The 20,233-nt window shown below is 45.1% G+C and overlaps 1 protein-coding gene and 1 pseudogene across 1 annotated transcript; both read right to left on the bottom strand.

Moving 5' to 3' along the window:
• Positions 1-1,607: 1,607 nt before the first annotated feature.
• Positions 1,608-1,995, bottom strand: LOC147098390 (histone H2A type 2-A-like; annotated as a pseudogene).
• A 14,692-nt stretch (positions 1,996-16,687) lies between these two features.
• LOC147098389 (histone H2A-like) lies at positions 16,688-17,130 on the bottom strand. Its single transcript, XM_085970109.1, has one exon. The coding sequence runs from the start codon at positions 17,102-17,104 to the stop codon at positions 16,715-16,717; it is 390 nt and encodes a 129-aa protein (XP_085826235.1). The 5' UTR covers positions 17,105-17,130; the 3' UTR covers positions 16,688-16,714.
• Positions 17,131-20,233: the final 3,103 nt, after the last annotated feature.

Raw genomic sequence — 20,233 nt, 5'->3', positions numbered from 1 at the left:
TTAACAGAATAATCTATTGGCCTCAATTGATCAATTTTAAAATTAAGTTTGAAACATTCCACCAAATTCAAAAAAGAAAGATTTTATTTATAATTTTTAAATTCAACCGAGACAGGCATTAAATTGGGGCAGTTTCACTAATTTTCTGATAATTTGCTCACCAGATTGACAGGACTTTAGCCGGAATGAATAAACTGACGAAATCAGTGCATTAAACAGGCGGCTCCTGCAGAGAGGCTGTGGGTGGCTCTTAAAGGACCCGTTGTGATTTCCATATTTCTGTCAGTAAATTGTGGAGTTTTACTTGGAGCTGACGTTCTTGGCCACCCCGTGCTTGGCCAGCTCCCCGGGCAGCACCAGACTCACGGCGGTCTGGATGTGTGGACACAATCCGCACTCTCCAAACTATTAGACGTCTTTGTCATCTACTGGCTGAAAGCGAGTGCTGTAACAAGTGACAATGATTCAGCAGAAACCATTTTGATTTCGACAGATACCTCAGCACCGTGTTTATGTTCCGCTTAAAACCATTGCCAAGTAGTTTATTGCTCAAGCTGAAAACTCCAAAAAACCATTAAAAGCAGATGGACGCGCTCACCAGATTTTAGTGTGAACAGTGTGGTTGATCATTGAGTGTGGGATAGACACTTCCTCTGTCACTCTGGTACTATGTGGCAAGGTGAGATTCACTGCTGAATATGGGACAGATACTGTATCTGTCACTCTCTTGCAATTCCTCACAGCCTGTGGAAAATATCAGGGCATCAGGGAGAATTTCTACCAAAAATTCTCAAATATGCCCTGAATTCAGAAATCTGAACGACGACCAAAAACTTCCATACCTACTAGGGGAAGAGAGAAACTGTGTAACACTAGCGGCACACTATGTTACAGCTTGCCATAAACAGAGGGACAACCAGTAAACCTAAGAAAAGAGTATATATAAATTATGCGAATGTATATTTATACACTCAGGGAAAAAGCTGTTTATAACTGTATGAATAGATCTGCGTTTATGTGTTCAACCATAAATGTATTTTGATGCTTTGGCAACATAAGATGTACCTTATCATGCCAATAAAGCGATTTGAATTGAATTGAATTGAATAGTGCGGGGTTGACAAAAGTGCATATGATAAACCACGCATCTGTCACTCTGCATTGCCAATGGCAAATTGGCTGTTGAAAAACGAGAGATACTGTATCTGAGTCTAGTACAATGTGATATTTTTAAATTGTCTGGTGAGTCTAAACTAGATACTTTATCTGTCACTCTCTGGTACTGTCTCAGTGTGGGATTTACAGGTGAGTATAGGAAATGCACTACCACTCACTCACTAGTACTTCTTTTGAGTGAGGGAATATTCGTTCATACAGGATACCAATTGTAAGTTACTCTGTGGCTGCGTTTGATTGTCAGGTGAGTGGTGGATAGATAACTTAATCGACAAATCTGTGAATTTCAAAGTAGAATTTAAAATTTAACATGTTAATTTAGATCTGAGATAATTGCGACCCATAGAACAGAACAGTATCCAGCCCTTTCAAAGATAATGTGGGTGGCTCTGGAAAGAGCCTTTGGGTTATTAGATTGAATCTTGTTCGCTTTACTTGCTCTTGGAGCTGGCAGTGGTTTTCTTGGGCAACAACACCAGGCGGCACATTAGGCAGCACCCCGCCCTGAGCGATGGTCACCTTTCCCAGCAACTTGTTGAGCTCCTCGTCGTTGCGGATGGCCAGTTGCAGGTGTCTGGGTATGATGCGGGTCTTCTTGTTGTCACGGGCGGCGTTGCCGGCCAGCTCCAGGATTTCAGCGGTCAGATACTCGAACACAGCAGCCATGTACACCGGGGCGCCGGCACCCACACGCTCAGCGTAGTTGCCCTTTCGCAGGAGCCTGTGAACACGGCCCACAGGGAACTGCAGTCCGGCCCGGGATGAGCGGGACTTGGCCTTGGCCTGAGCTTTACCGCCGGTTTTTCCTCTTCCAGACATTTCCACAATCAGCACGTTCAGAGAAAGAATGAAAATCTTATACGTTCTGGAGGAATGCAGATAGCGAACTTGTGATTGGTCACTCTGTGGTGAATTTCATTGGTGCTTTCCGGTGACCAATCACGATCTCTTTTTCCCGCCAATGAAAAGTCAGTGGAAATAACTGTTCTCAACAGTCAGACCGCCAACGATTTTTTAATTTCAAAACGCCCGCCAAAATTTTCCAAAATGAGCGAATTAAGTTAATAAATTCACCATTAGCCAAATAATTCCGAACATTTTTTGTCTTCCTTTGTCTTGTTCCATTTCTCCCTTGCAAATTCCAGGCTGTTACAATCAGGATTAATTTCGGGTTCAAGTTCAAACTGTATCGGGCGGGCATCAATTTGCATTGATTCTGTAACGGGACACATTCCAGCTCAATCTTTGTAAAAGTGAGGATTCACAGATTACGATCGATCATTTGCACAGGCACTGCTGCGGGAGTGAAACCAGATCTGGGAGTCCTGCTGTAAGAAGGGAAGAGGGACAGAGGGTTTAAACTGTCCCCCGTTCTGGTCTCTGTAAGAAACCCCATTCTGGGTTTTTGCAATGCAGTAATTCTCGGGTTAATACAAGGATTGACCACAAATGGCATTGAAAAAAATGAAAAGGTGTTTGCAGAGATTGAGGTGACTGAAATCCGAGTCTCATCTCGAAAACAAGCTTTTAATTCGTCGGAAGGCGCTGCAAGTGAACGGGTCTAAGATCAAAGGGAAAGAGCGATCAGGGACCGTGTTTGTAGTTCTTATCGGCCGAGCACATAGGAAACGGCCTCCGCTGGCCGAGCTGGGGGAGCGGTGCTCGCAGGGGCCCTTCCCGTCCGTTTCAAAAGTGTGGGGGAGGGGGAGGCGTAGCTTGAATTTTAGCGCATGCTCAGACTTCTTTCTTATAACACTTAATTCAGCAAAAATTTGATTGTTTTACAAATCGCTTTTTTCGTTAATTAAATGGGCCACACGGAGACGCTGTTAATTATCATCCGAATTACTGATAAACCGAGTGTGTGACCCGGACACTGGAGTGGGAGTTCCTGAACAGGTTCACACATTCCGTCAGTTGAGATTTTATTTTCACCCACAGGGTGGTGGGGGTCTGGAACTGTTTTGCCTGAAAGGGTGGGAGAGGCAGAAACCCTCATCGCATTTTTAAAAAGTACTTGGATATGACCATAAGTGCCGTAAACTGCAAGGCTACGGACCAAGAGCTGTAAAGTGGGATTTGGCTGGATAGATTGTTTATGGCCGACAGACACGATGGGCCGAATGGCCTCCTTCTGTGACGTAACTTTCTATACTATACATCGTCGAGACAGAGCTAGAGTAGACACACTCACATACCAAACCCTAAGAAATACGCAACATCTGTCACATCCCAGAAAGTGAGATAACGAGTAAAATCAACACCCACATGAATCCCAGACCAGAAACTGACAGGTGCAGAAGTGCCGCCACCGACAAGTCTACGGCCGGCAGAGACGAATAGCTTCCTTCTGTGCCGTAAATGTCTACGATTCTACGAGTAAAGGGCATTTGACCCATCCAGTTTATATGCTGATTTAAATCACCTCCACACCCAAATTTGATTGGAATAAAACATAGATCCACAGCGATCACAATGTAAATCCACAATCTATCTCCGCTGCCAGGTCACTGCTCTCTCTGTGAGGTGGTGGGTGGCTCTTAAAAGAGCCTTTGTGTTGGGTTTGGTGGAAAAAGTCGAGATGTTCAGCCGCCGAATCCATAGAGTGAGGCCCTGCCGTTTCAGAGCGTACACCACATCCATGGCCGTGACCGTCTTGCGCTTGGCGTGCTCAGTGTAGGTGACCGCATCCCTGATCACATTCTCCAGGAAAACCTTCAGCAACCCGCGGGTCTCCTCGTAGATCAGACCCGAGATCCGCTTGACACCGCCACGGTGAGCCAGGCGGCGGATTGCGTCCGAGTGCAAAGGGAAATAGCGACCACGGATGGTGTTTGTAATTTACTAAACAGGTAATTCAACAGAGACGCTAAGGTCGATTCGGTCAGTGAAACTGCTTATCTGAGAACACAATTAAATCTAAAGCTGGAAACTCAAATGTTCTCAAACACACTTGTTCAGGAAATAATTACAGTAAATTGTGTCTAAATGGGAATGCGTTTGTGTAACTCTTTCAGAGAGATTGTGGGTGGCTCTTAAAGAGCCGTTGTGTCTTCGGTTTGTTTTTTCAGGACAGCGTGGAATTTTACTTGGAGCTGGTATATTTGGTCACCGCCTTTGTCCCTTCCGACACGGCGTGCTTGGCCAGCTCCCCGGGCAGCAGCAGGCGCACGGCGGTCTGAATCTCCCGTGAGCTGATGGTGCGACGCTTGTTGTAATGGGCCAGGCGGGAAGCCTCACCCACGATGCGCTCGAAAATATCGTTCACAAACGAGTTAATTATGCCCATGGCCTTGGAGGAAATGCCGGTGTCGGGGTGAACCTGCTTCATCACTTTGTAGATGTAGATGGAATAACTCTCCTTCCTCGACTTCCTGCGCTTCTTGCCGCCCTTCGCTGCTGGTTTAGTGACGGTTTTCTTGGCACCCTTCTTAATAACTGTTTTCTTTTCATCAACCATTCTCAAACTCGATTTCAGACACAAAATAACGCAATCCCGCTCCGGGCCCGGCTTAAATAGGCTGCCCCCACCGCCCTATGCTAATGAGGGATGGGTGAAGGCAATGGTTGTTATTGGCTGCTGAAGAGTGATCCTCTTTTGGCGAAACCATAAATTTAGACAGATAAAAACTGTAAATAAACCATTAAAACTGTAAATAAACCAATAAAACTGTAATAAACCAGTAAAACTTCAAATAAACCTTAATAATCAAATTAAAATTTGGTTCTCCGGCCCAATTATGCCCTCCAGTCCCCGCGGCGCCCACCGGTCACGAAAGTGATCTAGCGCGCCGGCGGACACCGCGTGCTCCAGCTCTAGGGCCACCCGGGCGTGAACATGGCCACGGAAGAGAGGGAGGCAATCCGGCCGGACGACCCCCTCGACCGCCCGCTGCCTGGACCAATTAGTGGCCTTCTTCGCCAGGCCCAGGAGCAGACCCACGAGGAGGTCCTCCGACCTGCCCGCTCCCCTCCGCACCGGGTGACCGTAGATCAAGAGCGTGGGACTGAAGTGCAACCAAAACTTGAGGAGCAGCCCCTTCAAATAATGAAAGAGGGGCTGCAACCTCTCACACTCGATATAAATATGAAACACGGACTCCTCCAGACCGCAGAACAAACATGCGCTGCTGAAGAGTGATGTTATTTCCATTGTTCTGCATTTCTCTGATTGGCTGGTTTAAGTATCCAATCAGATTGAATCTCTGTCACAAGCACGCCCCCTGCAGTCAGAAAGGTCATTGCAAGCGCAGAGGAATCATCATCTTCCCATTCTCCATTACCCAGACCATTAAAGAGGCCCCAAGCAATTCTGCTGCACGGGTCTGCAATTTAAATGTCCAACCTGTGCTCTATATTCAAGCCTTGCGGGGTGGTCTGTGCCACTTTAGTTCAGTAATGCCAGTCCCTAGTACTGTGTGTGTGTGTGTGAATAGTTCTGTCTCAGTCTCTGGTTATTTATGTAACTGTTGGAATCATTCTCAATCTCAGTCTCTGTTGCATGTGTCAGTGTGGGATTCCATCTGTATCCGTCAGACTCTGGTACCGTGTGTCAGTGTTGGGATTCATTTGGAATCTTTCATTCTCTGGTAGTGTACGTGTGTGTGATATTAATTCTGTATCTGTCTGTCACTGGGATGTGCGAGTCTGAGATTCATTCTGCATCTTTTAGTCATTGAGACGTGCGAGCCTGTGTTTCATTCTGTATCTGTCAGTCACTGGGACGGTGTGCAAGTCTGAGATTCATTCTGTAACTGTTAGTCTCTGGTACTGTACATTAGTGTCGAATTAGCTCTGAATCAGTCTGTCTCTCCTACTGTATTTCAGCGAAGGTTTCCGCATGAATATGCTACTCACTCCGTTTCTGAAAGTAGGATTCGTACTGCATCTATCGGTCTCTGGTACTTGATGTTAGTTTGAGATTCTTTCAATCTCTGCTAGTATCTGGTACTGTATGTGAGTGTGGGAATGAACCTCTCTGCAAATTAATTGTACCGCCTGTGATTGTGTACTCATTCTGTATCTGCCAGGCCCTCTGATGCACTGTGTTACTGTGAGATTCATTCTGCACCAATCAGTATTTAATGTGGGGTTAACTGTGTCTCATTTACTGGTACTCTACGAGTGTGTATTAATCCTGGGTCTGTCACCGTCTGATATGTTGTGTCAGTGTGAGATTAATTCTCTTTCACTGACAATCTCTAATACTGTATGTGAGACTGAGATTTATTCTATATCTGTTAGTTCCTGCTATGGCATGTGAGTTTAGGATTTATTCTGTACCTTTCAGTCTCTTATACTGTATTTGTGAGTTAGATTAATGTTGTCTCTGTCAATTTTTGGTACTGTTTCAGAGTGTGAGATTCATTCTGTGTATCTGTCATCTCTGATACTGCATGTGAGTGTCAGTTTAATTCTGTCTCTCACTATCTGGTAATGTAAGTGAGTGTGAGATTATTTCTGTGTATCTGACCATCTCTGATACAGTATGTGAGTGTGAGATTTATCTGTACCTGTCAGTCTCTGATAACCTGTGTTAGTGTGGATTGATTCTGTATTACTCAGTGTCAAATACTCTATGTGACAGTGAGGTACATTCTGTGTCTGTCAGTCTCTGGTATTATGTTTGAGAGTGAGATTCATTCTGTATCAGCCAGTCTTTAACACTCTGTATCAGATTGGGATTCATTTTGTCCCCAGCATTTTCTGGTACTGTATATGAGTGTGGGATTCATTATGTGCCTGTCTGTCCCTGATTCTCTGAGTTAGTGTGAGACTCATTTTCACATTGTCAGTCTATGATTCTCTATGTGAGAGTTAGATTAATTCAGTATCTGTCAGTCTCTGGTGTTGTATGAAAGTGTGGGATTCATTCTGTATCTGTCAGTCCCTGATACTGTGTGTGAGAGTTAAATTAATTCTGTATCTGTCAGTCTCTGGTACTGTGTGTGAGTGTGCGAGTCATACTGCAGGGCTCAGCACTAGGTCCCTTGCTTTTTGTGGTATATATCAACGATCCTGTCTTGAATATAAGGGGTATGATTAAGAAGTATGCAGTTGATACTAAAATCGGCTGTGTGGTTGATACTGAAGAAAGAAGCTGTAGTCTGCGGGAAGACATCAATAAATTGGTCAGGTGGGCAGAACAGTGGCAAATGGAATTCAATCCGGAGAAGTGTGAGGTAATGCATTTCGGGAGGGGTAAAAAGGAAAGGGAATACACATTAAATGGTAGGGCACTGAGCAGTGTAGTGAAACAAAGGGACCTTGGAATGCATGTCTGCAGATCCCTGAAGGTAGCAGGCCAAGTATATAAGGTGGTTAAGAAGGCATAAGAAATGGTTGCCTTTATTAGCCGTGGCATAGAACACAAGAGCAGGGGGGTTATGCTTCAACTGTATAAAACACTAGTTAGGCCTCAGCTAGAGTACTGCGTGCAATTCTGGTCACCACATTACAGGAAAGATGTGATTGCACTAGAGAGGGTACAGAGAAGATTTACAAGGATCTTGCCAGGAGTAGAGCATCTTAGCTATGTGGATAGACTGGATAGGCTTGGTCTGTTTTCCTTGGAACAGAGGACGTTGAGGGGAGTCCTTATTGAGGTGTGTAAAATTATGAGGTTCATAGATAAAGTGGATAGAAAGGACCAATTTCCCTTAGCAGTGGGGTCAAAAACCAGGGGCACAGATTTAAAGTATTTAGGGGAAGGTTTAGACGGGATTTGAGGGGAAATTTCTTCACCCAGAGGGTTATTGTGGTCTGGAACTCACTGCCTGAAAGGGTGGTAGAGGCAGGAATCCTAACCACATTTAAAAAGTACTTGGATGCGCAATTGGGATACTCTAACCTGCAGGGCTACGGACCAAGAGCTGGGAAGTGGGATTAGGCTGGACAGCTCTTTGTTGGCCAGCGCGGACACAATGGGCCAAAATGGCCGCCTTCCGTGCTGTAAATTTCTATGATTCTATGTATGTGTCATTCTCTGATACTGTATGTATGAGTGGGATTTATGCTATATATGTTAGTCTCTTGTGGTCTGTCTTGGAATTAGATTAATTCTGTGTCTTTCAGTCTCTAGTACTGTGTGTGAGAGTGAGAATAATTCTGTAGCAATCAGTCTTTAATAATCGGTGTCAGTGAGGGATTCATTGTGTCTCTATCACTTTCTGGTTCTGCATGTGTGTGTGGGATTCATTCTGATTCTGTCATCCTCCGATACTTTGTGTCAGTGTTTGAATCAACCTATACCTGTCAGTCCCTGGTACGTGAGTGTGGGTTTTACCCTGTGCCTGTCAGTTTCTTCTGTGTGAATTTTAGATTTTACTCTACAAGTCAGTCTCTGATATGTGAGTGTGGGTTATAATCTGTACCCATCGATATCTGGTATGATAGTACTGGTTTTATTCAGTGCCAGTCAGTTTCTGATTCATGAGTGTGGGTTTTCCTTTCTACCTGTCAATTTCCACACTGGAAGAAAGGGTTCACTCTGAATCTGAAAGTTTCTGGTTCGTGAGCGTGGGTTTTCGTCTTTATCTGGCAGTCTCTGCTGTGTGAGTGTCTTTTTCACTATCTTCTTTTTCTGTTATGCAAAGCTGTGTTTTTTTATGTACCTGTCAGCTTCTGGTATGTGAGTGTGGGTATCTTCTGTATCTGTGAGTGTGAGATTATTCTGTCTCTGTCAGTTTCTGGTAGCAGAGTGTGTGTTTATCTTTGTACCTGTCAGTGTCTGGTTCGTGAGGATCAGATTTATTCTGTACATTTTGGTTTCTTGTATATGCCAGTGGGTTCTATTATGTACTTTTTAGTTTTTGTTGTATGTGTGGATTTCAATCAGTACCTGTTAGTTTCTGGGATGTGAGTGTGAGTTTTACTGTGTATCTGTTAGTCTCTGGTATGTGAATGTGGGACCTACTTTGCATGTCAGTCTTTGGTGTATGAGTGAGCACTTTATTCTGTATCTGTCTGTCTCTGGGATGTGAGTGTGGGTTTTACTCTGTAAATGTTATACTCTGGGATGTGTGTGGGGGTTTTACTCTGTATAAGCCATAATCTGGGATGTATGTGGGGGTTTTACTCTGTATCTGTCATACTCTGGGATGTGTGTGCAGTTTTTACTCTGTATATGTTAGTCTTTGGCGTGTGTGTGTGAGTTTAATCTATACCTGTCACTTTCTGCTTCAGAGTGCCAGGTTTTAATCTTTACCTGTCAGTTTCTGGCATGGAAGCGTGTGTGGTCATTCTGTGCCTGACAGTCTCTGGTGTGTGAGAGTGGCTTTATTCTGTATCTGTGAGGTTCGAGGAGCTGTATGGCCTCCTCCTGCTTCTAATTTTTATATCTCTGGGATGTGAGTGTGGGTTTTTGACTGTAATATTCAGTTTCTGCCACGAGCGTATGTGTTTTATTCTTTACCTCATTGTCTCTGGGATGTGAGTGCGGGTTTTTCTTTGTACCAGTCAGAGTATGGTATGTATATATGGGCTTTATTTTGTACCTGTGTTTTCTGGTATGTGTGATTGTGTGGTATTGTGGCGGTACCACCGGTTGTCCCTTACATTGAGATACATAATTCCCTTTAACTTACCTTACTGTATGTGTCTGTTACTTTACTCAGGCTTCTCTCCTGTACTCTGCGTCATGACGTCAGAGCTCGGAACCTTACAACAGTAGAGCTCGGAACCTGCTGGCAGTTGAGCTAGGAAACTTCTAGTTAGTCCTTGTGGCGTCACCGCTGGGGAAAGACCTATACCACGGTGCTCCTACAGTCAGCCATCTTACCTGCTACCTTACCTGTTGTATTTAACCTGTTCCTGTAAATAAACAACTAGTTTATAGTTCGTCGAAGTTGAACTCGATTATTTAGTGGCGATGCACACGAATCACTACAGTATTATATATCTGTCAGTTTCTTTAATATGATTGAGGATTTTACTCTTTCCCTGACCGTCTCTGGTATGTGAATGTGGGTTTACTTCTGTCAATATTCAGAGGGATTTGAGTGTCCGTTTACACGAAACGCAGAATGTTGTCATGCAGGTAAAGTAATCAATTAGGAAGGTAACGTATGTTACCATTTATTGCAAAGGGTTTGCAGTAAAGCGTAAGTATGTGTTGCTGCAAATATATAGGCCTTTGGTTATACCATAACGAGAGTACCTTGCACATTTTGGACTCCTTATGTAAGGCAGGATGTACATGCTTTACAGGGGGTGCATCAAATGTTCACGAGATTGATTCCTGGGATGAGAGGGCTGTCCTATGAGGAGAGATTAAGTATAATGGGCTGATATTCTCTGGAGTTTAGAAGAATGAGAGGTGATTTCATCTAAAAATTTCAAATTCTTAGCGGGCTTGACAGGGGTAGATGCTGCGAGACTGTTTCCCCTGGCAGGAGATTCTAGAACTAGGGTTCATAGTCTCATGATAAGGCGTCGGAAAATTAGGACTGGTGGATGATAAATGTATCCACTCAGAGTATCGTGAATCTTTGGAATTCCCTCCTGCATGGGGCTGTGGATGCTCATTCGATGAGTGTATTCAAGATTGAGATCATAGATTTTTGGGCACTAAGGGAATCAAGGGATATAGGGATAGGGTGGGATATTGGAGTTGTGGTCGAAGTTCAGCCATGATCTTATTGAATGTCAGAGCAGGCTTGAGGGGCTTTATAATCTACTAGCTGGAGTGCCCGGCGGTGCCGAGAGTTTTTTGAGGGCATGTTGTTATGAAAAGTAGAGGAGAGAGAGGGGGGGAGGAGAGAGGGGGGGAGGAGAGAGACTGGGTGAGGGGGAAGAGGGGGGACAAAGAGTGGGGAGGGTGGAGAAAGAGGGGGGAAGGAGGAGGGGAGGGGGCGGTGAGGGGTGGAGGGGGGAGGAGGATGGGGCAGAGGGGGGAGGGGATGGGGGAGGAGAGGGGGGAGGAGGGAGGGGGGAGGAGAGAGGAGGGGGGGAGAGAGGAGAGGGGAGGAGGGGGGAGGGGAGAGGGGGAGGAGAGAGGGTGGGGAGGAGCGAGGGGGGAGGAGAGTGAGCGGGTGAGGGGGGGAGGAGAGAGTGGGGGGAGGGGTGTGGGAGGAGAGAGAGGGGGTGGTGGGAGGAGAGAGAGGGTGGGGGTGGGAGGACAGAGGGAGAGGCCTTTGTGGCCTGGAGCCCCCATGCGAGCGACGCCGCCGCTAACCTGCGCGGTTTCAGTCGGGCTCTCGGGCTGCGCGGTTGACTTTGAGAGATGCCCGGGCCCGGTTGCCGGGGTAACCCTCCTCACCTCCCCCCCCCCTCCTGAGCGGCTACAGGCTGTGAGAGAGGACCGGGCCCGGTTGCTGGGGAAACCTTTCTTCCCTGCCTTCCTGAGCAGCTACAGGCTGTGAGAGAGGCCCGGGCCTGGTTGCTGGGGTAACCCTCCTCCCCCCCTCGCCGCCCTCCTGAGTGGCCACAGGCTGTGAGAGAGGCCCGGGCCTGCTTGCCGGGGAAAACCTTCTTCCCCCCACCCCCGCCCTCCTGAGCGGCTACAGGCTGTGAGAGAGGCCCGGTCCTGGTTGCCGGGATAACCCTCCAAGGTTGCAGTGCCCGGCAGAGGCAGCGAGTCAAGAGCAAAAAAAGAGGGTGAAAGCCAGGAAAAATAATGAGGTTAGAAAAATCTTTAAAAAAAAACTATTTAGTTGTGTTGAAAGTGGGAGAAATAAACACACAGAATGTGGTAAAAATAAATCAATAGTTAGGAATCAAGATGGCGGCCACTCACCTCAGCTCAGAAGGATTAGGCCCACCCACACATGCAATGAATTTCCCCCCCGTGATGCACCGATTGGTCAACCATCAGGTCACTCAACTGTAGGATTGGTCAACCATCACGTCATTCAATGCTATCCCCTGTACGATTGGTCAACCATCACGTCACTCAATGCTATCCCCTGTACGATTGGTCAACCATCATGTCACTCAACGCTAATGAGTGGAGTTTTCAATTTTTTGAACGTTTTTTGTATACTGTCCGAACAATTTTTGTCTGACCAAAAAGTAAATATGCCTATGACACTTCCATAATCATAAGCTTTCTTTTGATATAACATATGTGTTGGTATGCTCTATAACATTTGAGTGTATAGAGGACATACATACAGACAGACAGACAGACAGATGAACTGCTTTTTATATATAGATATAGATATATATAGATTCCTGCTACTATTTCTTATTGTCTTATAGCTGACAGTCTCTTGGATGTGAGTGTGGATTTTATTCTGTATCTGTCAGTCTCTGGAATGTGAGTGTTGTTTTATTTCACTATCTTCTGTTTCTGGTATGCAAGTCTTGGATTTATTATGCACCTGTGATCTTCTGGTAAGTGAGTGTGAGTTTCACTCTGTATCTGACAGTCTCTGGTATGTGAGTGTGAGTTTCACTCTGTATCTGAGAGTCTCTGGTATGTGAGTGTGAGTTTCACTCTGTATCTGACAGTCTCTGGTATGTGATTGTGGTATAATATCTGTAAATGTCAGTTTCTAGTATGTGACTGGGGTTTTATGCTGTACCTGTCAGTTTCTGTTATATGAGTAAGGGTTTTAATCAGTTACTGCCTGTTTCTGTTATGGAAGTGTAGAGTTTCTGCCAGTCTTTGCTTGTGGGTGTTGGTGACAGTCTCTGGGATGTGAGTGCAAGTTTCCCCCTGTACCTGTCACTCTCTGGGATGTGAGTGCGAGTTTCACTCTGTATCTGTCAGTCTCTTTTAAATGTGCATTGAATTTATCTATAGCTGTCAACCTGGTATATGAATGTGGGATTTCTCCTAGCAATATCCATCTCTAGGATGTGTGTGTGGATTATCCTCTAACTCAGTTTCCAGTATATTGATGTACTGTTTTGTCTGTCAGTTTCTGGTGTGATTCTCTAATTTACTATGTAGCTGTCTGTCTCTGCTTTGAGAATGTTTGCTTTATTATGTTGCTGTCAGTTTTTGCTACTGTTCGAGAGTGTGGGATTGATTCTGTATCTGTCAGACTGGTAATGTATGTTAGTTTGAGAATTATTATTTAATTGACAGTCTATTGTACTGTACTATTCTTGCTCTGTGTGAATGTTGGATGCAATCATTCTCCACCTGTGTAAGCTAATGCTAGTTTGTGATCATAAGTGACTGTCTCAGGATTTGGTTCAGTCCATTATCTCTGATTCTCTGGTCTTGTATGGTAGTTGTTGGGTTTGATAGCCCAAGTACTGCCAGCAGCGAGCATTGACTCCATATCAGTGTCTATCTGTTCGTGTGTGTGAGTAAGGGAGTGAAAATGGATCTGCCTATCAGTGCAATGTGTTTGGGCTTTGAAATAACATCTTATTCTGCTGCTGCAAGTGACATAGAAACATAGAAGATAGGAGCAGGATTACGCCATTCAGCCCCTCAAGCCTGCTCTGCCATTCAATGTGATCATGGCTGATCATCCAAATTAAGTACCCTGTCCCTGCTTTCTCCCCATATCCCTTGATCCCCTTAGCCTTAAGAAATATATCTAACTCCTTCTTGAATATATTTAATGAATTGGCCTCAACTGTCTTCTGTGGTAGTGAATTCCACAGGTTCACCACTCTCTGGGTGAAGAAATTCCTCCTCAACTCAGTCCTAAATGGCTTACTCCTGGTTCTGGACGCCCCTGCCATCGGGAACATCCTTCCTGCATCTATTCTGTCTAGTCCTGTTAGAATTTTATAAGTTTCAATGGGATCCCCTCTCATTCATCTAAATTCTCGTGAATATAAGACTAATCGACCCAATCTCTCCTCATACGTCATTCCTGCCAACCCAGGTATCAGTCTGGTGAATCTTCACTGCAATCCCTCCATGGCAAGAACATCCTTCCTCAGATAAGGCCATCCTTCCTCAGATAAGGACAACATTCCTCAGATAACGACTGTGAGATTCATAATGTAACTCTGGAAATTCGGATCAAATTGGGACTGTTCCTGTTGCCTGTGATAATAGGATTGAGGCCAGTTCTGTGTCTCTGCGCTCTGTGAGTGATAATGTACTTACTCTGTGTGAGAAGGAGCTGCCTGCACTGCTGTTCTTTGCATTCCGTGTGGAGGAAAGATCCTATTCATGCGGGCGCATTGAAGTATTTTGCTATGAGAATAATAATACGAGATTAATATTAGTTATAAGATAACGACAGGTTCCAGGAGAATATAAAAATAGAATTCTAATTAATGTGTTTGTTTGCAATAAGGTAAATTATCTGGCGAGGGGAAACCGCGATACAAACAGTGCCATTGTCTGCCCTCACTGCAGCACAGCGGCACTCAGATTCTCCACACCAGGTGTGTAGGACGGTTCTACAGTAAGTTATCAGCATCCAGACACAACCCAAACCCTGCACTGGACGAGGAATTGGACCACCCCATTGCACAGTCCAGGGTTTCATTTCCCATTCCAATGGGGCTACCTATAAAAATCAGAATGGCTTTCTGGAACATGACCACAGGTACCTGGGCTGTACAAAGAATTGTTTTCAATCTATAGAAACCGAGATGAGGGACTGTGCAATTAACAGAATATCTCAGTGCCCGGATCCTGATGTATCTGAGAGAGCTGCAATGTATCTCTCGATCACCAGCAGCACTGTTCTGGAGAACTCAAAGTATCGAAAGTAAATAACCGATTTTTGAAATGTGATCTTTCTCCTGCTGCCTGCAATAGATGCACTTTGTGAAACTGCTCACATCCTCACTGTCAGGCTGTGTTTCCACTGTTCACTGTCCTAGAACAACAGACACGTTGAGATTGGAACTGAATCAGGAATATTCACTGCTGATTTGAGGAAAGAAAGCAGAAATGATTTGAACGAGCGAGGTGATTTGCTTTCTCTGTATTCTCCCCTCACAGTGAAAAGCTCTTTTAGTCTTCCTGGGTGTCCATGTGCTCAGTGTTCTGTTTCCATTCAGCTTTTATATATCAGACAGATGGTGTGACGGGGAACCGGAGCTTTCCACCTCACAATAGGTTAAACCGAGCTGCTGTGACAAGAGGCCAACTTGTGAGATTATTCTCCTTCTGAAGTTTGCTTCCTGCACAGATACTGTCGGGGACTGTGAAATTCAAGGGTTTAAGTAAAGTCATTGGATGGACTGTAATGTCTCCAGTTCGAACTCTCGGAGCCCGCTGTAACCTGAGGCTACTTCGGATTGGTCGCTTGATTGGAATCTCATTACCTTAACAAAAATAACTGTTGGCCTCAATTAAAGAATTTATAAATTAATCTTGAAACAATCCGCTAAATTCAAAAAAATAAATACTTTTATTTATAATTAATAAATTCGACAGAGACAGGTTTTAAAATGCGGCAGTTTCCCTATTTGTCTGATAATGTCATCACCAGATTGATAGGACGTTAGCCGGAATGAATAAACTGACGAAATCAGTGCATTAAACAGGCGGCTCCTTCAGAGAGGCTGTGGGTGGCTTTTAAACGAGCCGTTGTGTTTTTTTTGTCAGTAAATTGTGGAGTTTTACTTGGAGCTGGCGTTCTTGGCCACCCCGTGCTTGGCCAGCTCCCCGGACAGCACCAGACTCACGGCGGTCTGGATGTGTGGACACAATCCGCACTCTCCAAACTATTAGAGGTTGGTGCCATCTACTGGCCGACAGCGAGTGCTGCAACAAGAGACAATGATTCAACAGAAACCATTTTGATTTCGACAGATACTTCAGCACCCTGTTTATGTTCCGCTTAAAACTATTGCCAAGTAGTGTATTGGTCCAGCTGAAAACTCCAAACAACCATTAAATGCTGGAAAAACTGAGCAGGCCAGGCAACTTCCGTGGAAAGAAATTAGAGTCAACGTTTCGGGTCAAAACCCTTTATCAAGACGAAAGAGGCACAGGGAATGAAATCGATTAAGGGGCTGGGAGACAACAAAAGAGAAGAGACATTAAGAGGTATTCAAAACGAGACGAGATGGTGATAGAACTTGTGGAGACAAAAGCCAGCTCTAGATTAGGTCTGAAATGCGCTGGCAGAATGGGAGACAGCTGCCATCCGCAGTATTTTGCAATCGAACCATTAAATGCAGATGGACGCGCTCACCCGATTCTAGTGAACAATGTGGTTGATCATTGAGTGTGGGATAGACATTTCCTCTGTCATTCTGGTACTATGTGCCAATGTGGGATTCACTGCTGAATATGGGATAGATACTGTATCTGTCACTCTCTGGTACTGTCAGTGTGGGATTGATAGTTGAGTATAGGAAAAGCACTACCACTCACGCACTGGTGCTGCATGTGAGTGATCGAGTATTCGTTCATACAGGATAGCAATTGTATCTGTCACTGTTACTATGTGGCAGCGTTTGATTGACAGGTGAGTGGTGGATAGATAACTTAATGGGCAAAACTGTGGCAAGTGAATTTCAAAGTAGATTTTAAGATTTAACTTGTTAAATCAGACCTGGTATAATCGTGACCCATGTAACAGAACAGTAACCAGCCCTTTCAAAGATAATGTGGGTGGCTCTGAAAAGAGCCTTTGGGTTATTAGATTGAATCTTGTGCGCTTTACTTGCTCTTGGAGCTGGCAGTGCTGGTTTTCTTGGGCAGCAGCACCGCCTGGATATTAGGCAGCACCCCGCCCTGAGCGATGGTCACCCCTCCCAGCAGCTTGTTGAGCTCCTCGTCGTTGCGGACGGCCAACTGTAGGTGTCTGGGAATGATGCGGGTCTTCTTGTTGTCCCGGGCCGCGTTGCCAGCCAGCTCCAGAATTTCAGCGGTCAGATACTCGAGCACAGCAGCCAAGTAGACCGGGGCTCCGGCACCCACACGCTGAGCATAGTTGCCCTTTCGCAGGTGCCTGTGAACACGGCCCACAGGGAACTGCAGTCCAGCCCGGGATGAGCGAGACTTGGCCTTGGCCCGAGCTTTACCGCTGGTTTTTCCTCTTCCAGACATTTCCACAATCAACACGGTCAGAGAAGGAATGAAAGTCTCCTCCCACATCTGCCTTTCTTATACCTTCTGGAGGAATGCAGACAGCGTACTTGTGATTGGTCGCATTGTGGTGAATTTCATTGGTGTTTTCCGGTGACCAATCACAGTCTGCTTTTCCCACCAATGAAAAGAGGGCGGAAATAACTGCCTCAACAGTCAGACCTTCAACGACTTTTGAAATTTCAAAAGCCCCGCCAATAATTTTTAAATTGAGGATTATTATGTTAATAAATTCACCATTAGCCAAAGATTTCCAAACACGTTTTATTCCCGTTTGTCTTATTCCATATTTCCCTTGCACAGTCCGGGCTGTGATAATCAGCCTGTTCAATTTCAGAATGTAACGGGAGGGAATCAACTCCCATTGATTCTGTAAGCGGACACATTCCAGCTCAATCTTTGTAAAAGTGAGGTTTCAATAATTGTCGATGGATCCTTTGCACAGCCAGGAGTGAAAACAGAACCGGGAGCCCTGTGAAAAGAGAAGAGGGACAGTGTTCAAACTGCCCCCGTTCCGGTCTTTGTTAGAACTCCCATTCTGGGCTGTTACACTGCAAGAAGTCTCGGGTTAATAAACCCCCAACAGTTATTTTTAAAACTTGAAAATGCCTTGAGAGAGAACGATGTGACTGGAATCTGAGGCTTACCCGTAGAACAAGCTCTTAATTCGTCGGCAGGCGCTGTAAATGAACGGGTCTGAGAACAAAGGGAAACATAGAAACATAGAAGATAGGAGCAGGAGTAGGCCATTCGGCCCCTCGAGCCTGTTCCGCCATTTAATAAGATCATGGCTGATCATCCAAATTCAGTACCCTGTCCCTGCTTTCTCACCATATCCCTTGATCCATTTAACCTTAAGAAATATATCTAACTCCTTCTTGATTATATTTAATGAATTGGCCTCAACTGCCTTCTGTGGTAGAGAATTCCACAGGTTCACCACTCTCTGGGTGAAGAAACTCCTCCTCATCTCAGTCCTAAATGGCTTACCCCTTATCCTTAGATTGTGATCCCTGGTTCTGGACTCCCCCGCCATCGGGAACATCCTTCCTGCATCTCGTCTGTCTAGTCCTGTTAGAATGTTATAAGTTCCAATGAGATCCCCTCTCATTCTTCTAAACTCTAGCGAGTATAAACCTAATCGACCCAATCTCTCTTTATACGTCATTCCTGCCATCCCAGGTATCAATCTGGTGAATCTCCGCTGCACTCTCTCCATGGTAAGAACAGCCTTCCTCAGATAAGGCGACCAAAACTGCACACAATACTCAAGGTGTGGTCTCACCAAGGCCCTGTACAACTGCAGCAAGACATCCTTGCTCATGTACTCGAATGCTCTTGCTATGAAAGCCAACATACCATTTGCCTTCTTAACCGCCTGCTGCACCTGCATGCTTACCTTCAGCGACTGGTGCACAAGGACACCCAGGTCTCGTTGCACATCCCCATCTCCCAATCTATTGCCATTCAGTTAATAATCTGCCTTCCTGTTTTTGATACCAAAAGGGATAACCTCGCATTTATCCACATTATACTGCATTTGCCATGCATCTGCCCAATCACCCAACCTGTCCAATTCATACTGGAGTTTCTCTGCATCCTCCTCACAGCACACACGCCCTCCCAGCTTTGTGTCATCTGCAAACTTGGAGATATTACATCTAGTTCCCTCGTCTAGATCATTTATATATATTGTGAATAGCTGGGGTCATAGCACCGATCCCTGCAGTACCCCACTAGTCACTGCCTGCCACTCGGAAAAAGACCCGTTGATTCCAACTCTTTGCTTCCTGTCTGCCAACCAGTTCTCTATCCAAGACAGTACCTTACCCCCCAATCCCATGTGCTTTAACTATGCACGCTAATCTCTTATGTGGGACCTTATCGAAAGCCTTCTGAAAGTCCAAATACACCACATTCACTGGTTCTCATTTATCTATTCTAGCAGTTACATCCTCAAAAACTTCCAGTAGATTAGTCAAACACGATTTACCTTTTGTAAATCCATGTTGACTTTATCCGATCCTGTCACTGTTTTCTATGTGCTCTGCTTTTACATCTTTTATAATGGATTCTAGCATTTCCCCACTACCGATGTCAGGCTTACCGGTCTGTAATTCCCCATTTCCTCTCTACCACCTTTTTTAAATAGTGGGGATACATTAGCTAACCTCCAATCCATGGGAACTGTTCCAGAGCCTATAGAATTTTGGAAGATGACCAGCAATGCATCTACTATAAACTGCGATAGGGTGACCTAAACTGTATTAACAGGAGCCTGGTTGCGATGCCTTGAATCGAACTTCAATGAACTCGCGAGGGAGGGCAGCGAGCCACACCACGATAAATTCATCGCCCTAATTTTAAAATGTTAGACGCTGTATTTACAGATCATTCGCCATAGGTCTTTGGAGCCTCAGTCAGGACGTGTAAAACACTTTGCAATCATCTTAGACTGAACGGAAACAAGATGTTCAGGTTATTTCTCTCCAGTTTAAAATAGTTCCTGAGGAATGGTTTTCCTGTTGCACCACTGGCTGGCGGCCAGCAGATGGCACCAAACTCCAATAGTTTGGAGAGTGCGGATTGTGTCCACACATCCAGACCGCCGTGAGCCTGGTGCTGCCCGGGAGCTGGCCAAGCACGGGGTGTCGGAAGGGACAATAGCAAATAAATTTCACAACGCACTGTAAAAGCACAAAACAAAGCAACGGCTCTTTTCAGAGGAAGTCGCAGCATTAATGTAGTCGAATTATTCATTCGGGATATCGTCCTTTTATAGAATCACAGAACGATTCCGCGCATTAGCAGGCCGAGAGGAGACTTGATTGATGTGTATATGAAGGGCCTACATAGAGTGGACAGGAAAGACCTATTTCCCTTAGCAGAGAGATCAATCACCAGGGGGTAAAGATTTAAAATAATTGGTAGAAGAAGTAGAGGAGAGTTGAGCAGAACTTTTTTCACCCATAGGTTGTTGGGGGTCTGGAACGTTTTGCCTGAAAGTGAGGTAGAGGCAGGAACCCTCATCATATTTAAAAACTATATGTTACGCCCTTGAAGTGTCATAAACTGAAAAGCTAAGGACCA

The sequence above is a fragment of the Somniosus microcephalus genome, chromosome 29, assembly GCF_052327205.1.
Source record: "Somniosus microcephalus isolate GS21.2 chromosome 29, FLI_Smic_1.0, whole genome shotgun sequence".
In the NCBI taxonomy this organism is placed as follows: domain Eukaryota; kingdom Metazoa; phylum Chordata; class Chondrichthyes; order Squaliformes; family Somniosidae; genus Somniosus; species Somniosus microcephalus.
The sequence above is the reverse complement of the archived record's forward strand: the minus strand, read 5'-3'. Positions and strand labels throughout refer to the sequence as shown.